The sequence below is a fragment of the Diceros bicornis genome, chromosome 31 (genome assembly GCF_020826845.1).
Source record: "Diceros bicornis minor isolate mBicDic1 chromosome 31, mDicBic1.mat.cur, whole genome shotgun sequence".
Taxonomy (NCBI): domain Eukaryota; kingdom Metazoa; phylum Chordata; class Mammalia; order Perissodactyla; family Rhinocerotidae; genus Diceros; species Diceros bicornis.
This window is the reverse complement of record NC_080770.1, coordinates 21,951,734-21,963,403: the sequence shown is the minus strand read 5'-3', so window position 1 is coordinate 21,963,403 and position 11,670 is coordinate 21,951,734. Positions and strand designations below refer to the sequence as shown.

At 38.2% G+C, this 11,670-nt stretch overlaps 2 protein-coding genes across 2 annotated transcripts; both read left to right on the top strand.

Moving 5' to 3' along the window:
* Nucleotides 1–945, top strand: LOC131395125 (olfactory receptor 5D13-like). Its single transcript, XM_058526916.1, has one exon. It carries the CDS (start codon nucleotides 1–3, stop codon nucleotides 943–945), a length of 945 nt encoding a protein of 314 aa, XP_058382899.1.
* An 8,422-nt stretch (nucleotides 946–9,367) lies between these two features.
* Nucleotides 9,368–10,306, top strand: LOC131395453 (olfactory receptor 5D14). Its single transcript, XM_058527322.1, has one exon. It carries the CDS (start codon nucleotides 9,368–9,370, stop codon nucleotides 10,304–10,306), a length of 939 nt encoding a protein of 312 aa, XP_058383305.1.
* The last annotated feature ends 1,364 nt before the right edge of the window (nucleotides 10,307–11,670 follow it).

Below are 11,670 nucleotides of genomic sequence, written 5' to 3'. Positions count from 1 at the left end.
ATGTTGTTAGCTGAAGGAAATCAGAGTGCTGGAGCCACACTCACCCTCTTGGGATTCTCAGAATATCCAGACCTCCAGGGGCCCCTGTTCCTGGTGTTCCTGACCGTCCACACAGTCACTGTGCTGGGGAACCTGGGCATGATCGTGACCATCAGGATCAGTCCTAAACTCCACACCCCCATGTATTTTTTTCTCAGCCACCTGTCCTTTGTTGATTTCTGTTATTCTACTACAGTTACACCTAAACTGTTGGAGAACCTGGTTGTGGAAGACAGAACCATCTCTTTCATAGGATGCATCATGCAATTCTTCTTGGCCTGTATATTTGCAGTGACAGAAACATTCATGTTGGCAGTGATGGCCTATGACCGATTTGTGGCAGTTTGTAACCCTCTGCTCTACACAGTAGTCATGTCCCCAAAGCTCTGTGCATCATTAGTGGCTGGGCCCTACACATGGGGTATAGTCTCTTCCCTGACACTCACATATTTTCTCCTGGCATTATCCTTCTGTGGGTCTAACATCATAAATAATTTTCTCTGTGAGCACTCAGTCATCGTCTCTGTCTCCTGCTCTGACCCCTACATCAGCCAAGTGCTCTGTTTTGTCATCACCATATTCAATGAGGTAAGCAGCCTGGTAGTCATCCTCACCACTTATATTTTCATTTTTGTGACTGTCATAAAAATGCCTTCTGCTGGTGGACGCCAAAAAGCCTTCTCTACTTGTGCCTCCCACCTGACCGCCATCACCATTTTCCATGGGACTGTCCTGTTCCTTTATTGTGTACCCAACTCCACAAACTCATGGCTCATAGTCAAAGTAGGTTCTATATTTTACACAGTGGTGATTCCCATGCTGAATCCTCTGATCTATAGCCTCAGGAACAAAGATGTGAAGGAGAGTGTCAGGAAATTAATGAATCATTCAATCCACTTTTGTTGAAGATTTACATTTCTAAAAAGAACTTGATTTATTATACTGAGGATTGTTCAATGCTTCTATTAGAGATGATGATTCAAATTATCTAGTCAATTTACCAGATTTTTAAATCCATTGTAATAACTTGTTATTTGATCATTTGATTTCTATTCACTCCACTGTTTAGTAAAATAGCTGTGAACCATATGTGAAATAATGTAAGCATTGTGGGTTGAAGTGTCCCCAAAATATCCATGTCCACCAAGAAGCTCAGAATGTGATGTTATTTGGAAATGGGGTCTTTGCAGATGTAATAAAGGTAAGGATCAAGATGAGATCATACTGGATTAGTGTGGGCCGTAAATCCAACAAGTGTGTCCTTGTAAGAGAGAGTAAAGGGCACATGGAGACACAGGGAAGAAGGCTCTGTGAAGACTGAGGCAGAGATTGGAGTTTGTTGCTATCAACAAGGAGGCTCCAAGAGCCACCAGAATCTGGAGGATGCAAGGTTTCTCCTCTAGCGTCTTCAGAAGGAGCGTGGTCCTGCGAGTACATTAACTTCAGGCTTCTGGTCTCAAGAACTGTGAAGGAATAAATATCCACTGTTTCAAGCCACCTAGTTTGTGGTGATTTACTGCAACAACCCTAGGAAGTTTATTTCACAGTAAATATCAGACCGTTAAAAATCCAAATCTGTTGACGTATATATTAGCAAGGTAAATCATTTTTTAAAACATTCTTCAATTCCATTTAAGCAATAAGAATGTAAGAGTTATAGCAGAATTCTAAAAAGCTGTAGCTGACTAGGGGTGTGATATGGAAGAATTAGCAATGACAGCCTGGAGGCTCTGTCTCTAAGATCTGGCAAAGTTCTTTACTCCTTTCTCCCCAAGGGTCTCTTGTACTTTATTATAGTATGAGAAGTGATATTAAACGTGACGATTTCAAGTATGTAAAAGTGTTGTTTTTATATGAATTTCTGGAAGGATTACCAAGGAGATCAAAAATGAAAAATTCACAGTTATTTAATCTCATATATCTCACAATCTGATGTGTCTCACTTGATTTTGTAAATTCTATTTACTAACACAGTGGATATCATAATACATTGCAAAAATAGTTTGTATAATTCTTGTTTTGCTTTTAAAGGTTAATCTGTAGTTAATTACACATCTTACCTGCATGGCATAGCTTCACCTGCCAGACAAATATGGTGTGGTTGCAACTGTTTTGATTGAAATGTCCTCTATATTGATTATTCATTTGTTAATAATACAGTGACTGACTGAGTTAGAAAAATAATCAAAATATCATCTCTGTTTACCTCTTGTTAATCATGGTTTGTATCACACAAGGTTCCCAGAATATGCCCTTGCCCTGTGCAGATACCCAATACTGTTGCTCCACATCACTTTAGTGACTAAATAACTGCATCTTCAGAGCAAGTGTGTTGATCTCAAATAAAACTTTTTAACGTCGCCTTTGTACTATAAAGGTATACCACAAACCTTGTCTTACATGTGTAAGTAGGCAATTATAAAACATAAAATAAACGGAAATTTTACTTTTAATTTTCCTTAGATCTAAAACAGAGATTCCACATAACTTTACCGTAATATTCTGACCAGTTGCTCATATGCTGTGTGGCACGTTTTCCAGATAATGCTACTCAAGGTTTGTTCACTCTGGGGAATGAAATAAAAACTTTCCATTTAATTCCACCAGGGAGGCTTGTATGTTTTTCTCTCTTTGAGTGTGTGTGTGTGCGTGTGTCTGTGTATGTGTGGTGTTGTGCCATTAAAGGATGCAAAATATATACACTCCCTCTTCCAACAGACTTATAATAAAGTAAACATTGTCAATCAGTACCCTTCAGAATGAGTTGTTTTATTACATACTATGTGGTGCACTGGCTTGCATATGGAGAAAAGTAAATTCTCTTTGGACTTGGCTTTCTGAATAAAGGTGGAAAGCAGATAATAAATGACAACATAGAAAAAAGCAGAAAAAATATTTGAGTATGTTCATTTCTTTGTTTTTAATTTAGTGGAATATCTTGTCAAGCTGCAAGCATTTCCATAAAACCAAAGATAATCCAAACCAGAGATTTTCAAATTTATTATTCATGCAAATTATCCAGGGGTGCTATAAAATGCAGATTGGGGTGCAGTGGGGGCCAAGACTCTACATTCTAACAGACTTCCAAGTGATGTGGGTGTTACCAGCAATTGGACCAGACTCTGAGTAACAAGAATCTAAACAAACGTTTTTATTTTGGAGAAAATTCAGCCAATTTTAATAATTGCACAAACTTTATAATACCACAGGTTTTTAAAAATATGAAACGTTTAAATTAGAAAAATAAAATGCTCATAATCCTTGTGGTCTTAGTATACTCTCCATTATTAATTTCTTTGAATTGTTTAAACCTTTGCAGACAAAGTTTCTACAAGAGTGAGCCAGTTGGAGCACAGTGGGACAAGAAGTCAGACAGCAGGAAACGTGATCAGTCAGGGCTTCGTAGCACATTTTAAGAACCTTGACTGTTACTTTAGGTGAAATGGGGAAGCACTGCAGGGTTTTAGAAGAGTGATATGATCTGATTTAAATTTTAAAAGAAAAACTCTGGCTGATGTTGAGAACAAAGCCTGAGAGAAGAGAAAGAGTAGAAACTGGAGACCTGTTTAGGGGCCTATATGATGTGCAAAAGATGATGATTTCTGCTGCTCTCTCTTTCCTCTTAAACCACACGCAATTCTTATAAAAAAAGACAACAAAATATCATGCTTAGCAGTGCTGGTCTATAACCACTCACTTGATGTTCGTGAGCCTCTGCCTTACATGGTCGCTATGTCCCAGAAGCTGAGCTCCATCTTCTGGCTGGACGCTCCATCTGGGCATAGTCTGTAACCTGACACTCATTCTCTCACTGTATTGCCTATGGTGAGTCCAACAATTAATATATTTTTTAGAATATTTTGTTTCCCTTTTGGATCCTGTTCACTTCATCCAGATAGTGTTTTTTTTAACTTGAGCCAATTTTAATAAATTAAGAAAGGTCATAGTCATCACTTCCTGGCTTTCATTTTCATCACTGTCCTAAAGATAATTACACCTGTGGGCATCACAGAGTCCTCGCCACCTGTGCCTTCCACCTCACCAGCACCTTTTCTCTCTGCAGTGCGCCCAACTCCAAAAGCTCATGGGTAATTGTTCAGGTAGGGTCTGTGTTTTATACCATGCTAATTCCCATGTGGGACTCACTGACTTACAGCTATGAAAGAGCCTGTGAGGAAGTTAATAGATAGGTTCCAAAATATTTTAACACTCAACCCAATCTTAATAAATATATTTCTATGAAATTATTTATGTGTCTGTTCAAATGTCACCTTCCCAGAGAATCTTTCCCTGAAAACCTGATATAATGAGATAGTCACTCCTTAGCCCCTTAACCTGATTCATATTTTTTCTCTGCAATAGATATTTTAAATGCATACAATAATTTATTTGTCTGTTAGTTCTTTCTCCCAGTAGAATATAAAGTTCAAGAGGGCAGAAATTTCTTGTATTATTTTTGTATCTTATGTCTCTAATGCCTAGAAATTGTGCCTAGAAACGTATCAGGCCTTCAATGAATTCTTACTGGATGAATAAAAGAAGGAAGGAAATAAAAAGTTCAAACTAAATTGATAATATTTAGTGTTATGTCCTGTTTATCTAGGTAAGATGTCGGGTGATGAAACCTCAATGAATATAGCTCCCACTTGATTCAAAAAGCCAAAAGAACAGAAATAGTATACTCAAAGATGACCATGCTTATTTATATGAATGCTTCTACTGCTGATTATTGTACTGTGGAAAATATTTCCTTGTCTAATTTTAAGTATTTAGTTTTAGTTGGATATTATATAACCACCTGACTATCCTACAGTTGTCAGAACCACAAAAATGATGCTTCCATCATCAACAATATCTCTCATAACCAGACTTGAGATTGATTTTTGAAAACTGGTCACGTTCAATTTAGAGTCTTCCTCTTTCAGAGCTTATTTCAGATTACAGAAAAATTGAAGAGTTTATGCAGTATATTATAGTTAATATTTCAGGCAATTTTGTTTCATTTGGGTTACCTAGACTCAGAAACTGAAAAGTGAAGGGTTCTGGATATAATTGATAAATAATAACCCCGGATTAGAATGGTCCTGGTTCACCATGATGGAAGAAATCTTTTACCGCTAGAGTTAAGTGTCAGAATACTCTAAATCATTCCATACATTTCAGGCTAAGTTGCTTTTGGGCACTGGCCAAGCGATAATTCTTGCTTATTGGAAAGATTGAAATAATATATCACTACCATTATTCTGAAGTATTGCATCACAAAAATGCTTAGATTTCAGGAATATCATGCATAATTCAGAAGAAAAAGTATCTGAAATATGTAAATACATTGCAAAATATCTGTGGAAATCTCTCTCAAAGCAATATATACTTACTTGTTATATTGTTTCGATTATGAATTCTTATAAAAGTTGGCCTCTTTGATGACAAAATAAAGGAGAATTCTTTATGATTTCAGAGCAGGCAAACATTCAGAAAGCAAAACAAATGTTACCACAGTAAAGTTACATCATATTCCACTGAAATACATGGCAACATTGAAAAGAGAAGTCTCAGAATGAGAGAAAAATTTTGCACCATATTTAACCGATTAAAGACCAATATCCACAATATAGAAATATCTATGACAAGTTAATTAGGGAAAGAGTAAATAAAACAGTGTTATAAAAATATACTAAACAAATCATCTTCGGTTCATCCTTGTATATTCTCCAAATCGTATTTTCTGTGTATACCATGACATGAAAAATTGGGGCAAGTCACTGCTCTAGAGAAACTAACTACATAAGCCCAAAAAGAGCTATACAAAAATGTCCAGTTGCATATTGCTTGTAATAACAGAAATGGAAATAGTCTAAATAGACATAAAATGTGATTATAGTCATACAATTGAACACTGTATAAGTTAAAATGATTGTGTTAAAATATATCAGTTAGTTATAAATGTCAGAAAACTTGTTCAATATTGTTTATATAGTTCAAAAGTGCAATGGATACTATATATTGGTTATGGATATTGACAAACAGTAAATAATATCATGGGTATGAAAATCACCATATTAAAGATGAAGGTTATCAGCAGGTAAGGAGAGAAAGGACTGAGATGGCAGAAGCTTATGAAAGAGTCTTTAGTCCAATCTGTGATGTAATGTTCTAAAGAAGATTGGCAAGTTTGGGGGCTGGCCCCGTGGTGTAGTGGTCAAGTTTGTCGCTCTCCACTTCAGCAGCCCCAGTTTGCGAGTTTGGATCCCAGGCACGGACCTACACCACTCATCAGCCATGCTGTGGTGGCAACCCACATGCAAAATAGAGGAAGACTGGCACAGATGTTAGCTCAAGGCCAATCTTCCTCAAGCAGAAAGAGGAAGATTGGCAACAGATGTTCACTCAGGGCCAAACTTCCTCACCAAAATAAACAGGCTCATGTCCATTTTTTTTCAATTCATTCTCTCAGTGCTTTAAAGTTGAAAGTGTAGCTTGGAGCATATTTCATTCACCTTTTGCTGAGGAAAAAACATCCCAGAACTTAGTGGCTAAAAACAATTTGTTATTTCTCACCATTCTGTGGGCTGACTGCATGATTCTTCTCTCACCTGGGCTCATCACGCGGTTGCAATGTTTTGGGAGCTCCGCTGGGGCTAAAACTTCCAAAATGATGTCACTCTTTGGTCAGGTGAGCTGGTGATGGCTATTAGCTGGGGTGCCTCAGTATTCTCCCACAGAGTCTCTCATCTGCTGGTAGGTTACACTGGCTTCCTTATGTGCTGATCTCAGAACAGTGCTTGAAGAGACTAGAAGTAGAAGCTATAAGGCGTCTTGGTGCCTGTACTGCAGAATTTACTTAACATCATTGCCACCACATTTTTGTGGTCAAACATGTCACAATTCCAGCTTAACAGATCCATCACTGTGTTCCATAGTGGAAGCATCACTCCTCCAAACCACCAAAGCTCATAGTTTCACTTATGGGAAGCAGCGATTTAGCTGGCTGATCATTAAGGATAATAGAGGACAGATCTATCCCTAATTCCACCCTGGACCCCAAAATTCTGGGTCCCGTAGATTATTGGAGAAACAGCAATGAATACTAGTTCCCGATTTAGAGCATATAGCAGATTCTGGAGGCAATTATTCCATCCTTCTGAAGTATTGTCAACAAGCTTTTCCCATAACTGAGTGTTAAAAAGCCTATTCCAATGTTCCAGGCACGCTTTTTGAATTTCTGAATGCTAGATGAATTTTCCTCCACCACTGTCTTTCAGGAACACCCCAAGGCAGGATTGTAGTGGTGCAAATGTCCACTTTTGTGTGATGTCAGCATATCATGCAGAATCATCTGAAGATAAGGCCCCAATGCTTTCTTCCATATTCAGGTTGTCATAGGGAAACCTTACGAGGCTACAAGTTCAGGCTGTGAAAGTGAAAGCAATGCAACAAGAGTGTGGACCACAGACATCTGGACCACTTGCTCAGGAACAGGAGTGCTGTTGACTGCTGTACGTGCCTAATGTTATGGATTGGTGAGATAGAGAACAGCCAGTTCATGATGGGAAGTGTAGGTTGCATAGTAACTTAGTAGCCTCTTGTCAATCATTCAGTCTCTCTTAGGGCCCATTAAAAAATCAGAAGCTGTTTCTCAAATGGGGAAGAGTTATCTGCAGAGGAAGCTATTGTTTTTCTTTAAAATCCTAACGGTCTGATCTGTAATCCACTCTAGGGACTTATCCAAGTTTCTGAACAACTCTTATCTGCAAATACACTTCAAGGACAATCACATATGCTGGGTCATGTGACCCGAATAGCACAGCAGCTGGCATGGCAGACTGGACTTGTTAGAGTTTTCTCTTGTTTTGAAATCCGTTCAAAACGGAAAACTCTTTGGGTAACTTCGTAAATGTTTGGAATAACTTGCCTAAAATTTGTATATACTGCCCTCAAAGTCAAGAGGCCCACTGAATTTTGTTGTAGATGAAGCAGGACTTGAGAAACACTACCTTACTTTAGTTTTATTTTAGTTTTCTTAACTCCAGAGGGCATTTTAATTATGTGCAAACAAGGCCTGGTAGTCAGTTTCAAGATGCAACTTTTCTGTGTAGTTTCAAGGAAATTCCAGCCATTAAAAATGGTACAAGGGACCTGGCATTTGCCTTAACGACTTGTTTTGATTCTTGAGAGGAATAACTTGCTAGTGATTCTCCAGAGTCTGAGTCCCCAGGGCTAAAGAGTTGAATGTAAGAGCCTCGGGCCCCAGTTATACTCAGCTCACAGAGAAACAGGAGGGTGGTGACCTGTTTCTCTGGAGCAGGTAAGTTTATTCAAGTTTTTTATGAAACAGTTAAAATATTATATTATTTTCCTGATATGGTAACTTGGGTCTTCTTTTATTTTTATTTTTAGGTTAAGTCACTGTATATACTATCCAATTCTGAGTCCAATAATATTAAAGAAAAAAGTTAATGCTCACGGAAATGTTTGGTTTCATGTCCATTGACAAACATTTCATGAAGAACAGAATAAACTTTCCCCTGGAAATGAATATTTATCCATATCTCTTTATATGCATCTTAAATTGGTATATAAGCTTTCACAAGAATGAGAATTAGTTCTGAGAGAATTCTTACCTGATAAATCTTGAGACTCTTAAGAGATATCTATACAATGTCTAGGCTGTAACAGAAGTTAACCCTTAGACTATAAACCCTAGTAAAGTGCACACGACACTCAGAGGTCAAAAGAAGCTATTTTCCTCCTCAACCCTCAGCAGCTAAGCTATTCAATGCGAGACGTAGCCTTTACCGAAAAAAGGTGCTTAAATTGGACTGATATATTCTTTTCCTAGATTTCTCTTTATTTTACTTTATTCTTGGAATAAAAGCATATTCTCTTGAAGATTTTAGTTGATTTTTGTGTACAGGTAAAATAGAGTAGCAATATATGTTGTTCTGAGGCAAACATTTCACATTTTTCACAGACTCCATCACTATTTTAAGCATTTATGTGCAAACATTTCCTATCAGTTATGTGCATGTTATGATACTAGCTAATGTGTGGACGTACACACTAAAATATGATAAGTATTTCTTATGGAAACACAAATTGCAATGGAAACGCAAAGATGTTTCAGAGACTCAGCTTGGTTTGCTGTATCCATAGCAGTTACCTCCATGAGGCTCGTTCTACATGGACAAAATTAACACCAATGACTCTTCTCATTTTCTTTTGTCTACCATAGAAAGTCATGGCATGTTTGTCACTCACCTCCGTAAATCTTCTCTTCTACAGAAACAACTCTCTTCCCCCACCCCCTCCCCTTAAAGGCAATGTGGTGATGGTTGTAAGAAATCTGAGTGCGGAGATGACCTTTGTCCTCTTGGGTTTCACAGATTACCCAGAGCTTCAGATTCCTCTCTTCCTCCTGTTTCTGATCATGTACATTATCACTGTGGCAGGAAATCTTGGGATGATAATAATCATCAAGATTAACCCAAAGTTTCACACTCCCATGTACTTTTTCCTTAGTCACCTTTCTTTTGTTGATTTTTGTTACTCCTCCATCATTACTCCCAAGCTGCTTGAGAACTTGGTCGTGGCTGATAAAAGCATCTTCTACTCTAGCTGCATGCTGCAGTACATCCTGTCCTGCACTGCTGTGGTGACCGAGTCCTTCTTGCTGGCGGTGATGGCCTATGACCGCTTTGTGGCCATCTGTAATCCTCTGCTTTATACGGTGGCCATGTCACAGAGGCTCTGTGCCCTGCTGGTGGCTGGGTCATATCTCTGGGGTATGTTTGGCCCCTTGGTACTCCTTTGCTATGCTCTCCAGCTAGACTTTTCTGGACATAACATAATCAACCACTTTTTCTGTGAATACACTGCTCTCATTGCTGTCTCGAGCTCTGATACACACATCCCCCACCTGCTGCTCTTTGGTTTTGCCACCTTCAATGAGGTGAGTACACTACTCATCATCCTTGCTTCTTACATATTGATTTTTGTGACTGTGCTAAACATCCATTCTGCCAGCGGGCGTCGCAAAGCCTTCTCCACCTGTGCCTCCCACCTGACCGCCATCACCATCTTCCATGGGACCATTCTTTCCCTCTACTGTGTACCCAACTCCAAAAACTCCCGGCAAACTGTCAAAGTGGCCTCTGTATTTTACACAGTGGTCAACCCCATGTTGAATCCTCTGATCTACAGCCTGAGGAATAAAGATGTGAAGGATGCCTTCCAGAAATTAATGGACACAAAAGGCCCATTTCTCTGAACCAAACTCAAAAGATGTGTTTAATCCCAAGAGTAATAGGAACAGAGCTTTTTAAAACCTATAGCATATATTTTTATGAGGTTTTTGTTGGTGACTGTGATGTTAATATATTGTGAATTGGTAAACTGAAATCCCTTGAAGTTATTTGTGTTGTATGTCTCTGAAGCATTGTGTCTTTGTTGGGAGATATGGATGGACATGCTGTGTGATAAAGGGGGAATGATACTTTTCTGACACCTCCATTCCTTGGGTTCTGTGAATTCTATGAAAGCACAGTCTTCTTCTTTCTAATAGTCAGCTTATGCTGAGAGGTACATTGGGCAATGACAGTTACATCTACTGTGTAGATGATAACACAGAGGTTCAAGAAATGAGCCTTGAATTGACTGAAATCACTAATTTAAGAGAGGAACTCATCTCTGTTGACTCTAAATCCAGTGCTCTTTCACTATAGTTCCTATGAGGCTATTAGTCTGAAGGTCATAAGAATTAGTTTTGTCCTTCAGAAAGGAGAATCTCTGGAGTCGTTGCAATATTCCTAGATTATCTTTGGATATTATTACTCAAAAGGCTGCATTCCCTGTTATTCCCTATTAACAGGTCTGGAGATCACTACAAGCACTATCTAGTCTAGTTCATATATTTTCAGACCAGGAGAAATGGAATATACATTTTATCTGGGAATATTGAGGAATCATATTACAACATTTCTGTTCTAATGTTTATATGAAAGCCAAAACAAGCACAAATATGTGGTAACAAACATCCTAAAAATTAAAGCAAGTTATAGTAGGGAGGCTAACCCTATAGAATTTGAAATAAACTTAATGTCCTTATTATTAAAACAGTGTCATTTGGATTGTAGATAACCATGTGAGAAAGAAGATAAAATTACATCTCTTCTTTATTTCACACACACTCTTTTAGGGCTAATATTTTATATTTTATGTAGTTTACTAGACATATTTATGTCCAAAAGTAAACAAAAAATCTCTAAAATTTGAAAACAAATAAAAATTCAAAACAAGTTTAAAACTTATGAATACACAAAGCTTCCTGGCAAAATAACAGATAAGAAATTAAGGGCCGGCCCTGTGGCTTAGCGGTTAAGTGCGTGCGCTCTGGCTTGTCCGGCCATGCTGAGGCGGTGCCCCACATACAGCAACTAGCAGGATGTGCAACTATTACATACAACTATCTACTGGGGCTTTGGGGAGAAAAAGAGGGGAAAAAAAAGGAGGATTGGTAATAGATGTTAGCTCAGAGCCGGTCTTCCTCAACAAAAAGAGGAGGATTGGCACGGATGTTAGCTCAGGGCTGATCTTCTTCGCAAAAAATAAATTAATTAATTAATTAAAATGACA

What these genes read in the sequence shown, in the direction of transcription:
- LOC131395453 (XM_058527322.1), top strand. Translation starts at nt 9,368, where the DNA reads ATGGTTGTAAGAAATCTGAGTGCGGAGATGACCTTTGTCCTCTTGGGT.
- LOC131395125 (XM_058526916.1), top strand. Translation starts at nt 1, where the DNA reads ATGTTGTTAGCTGAAGGAAATCAGAGTGCTGGAGCCACACTCACCCTC.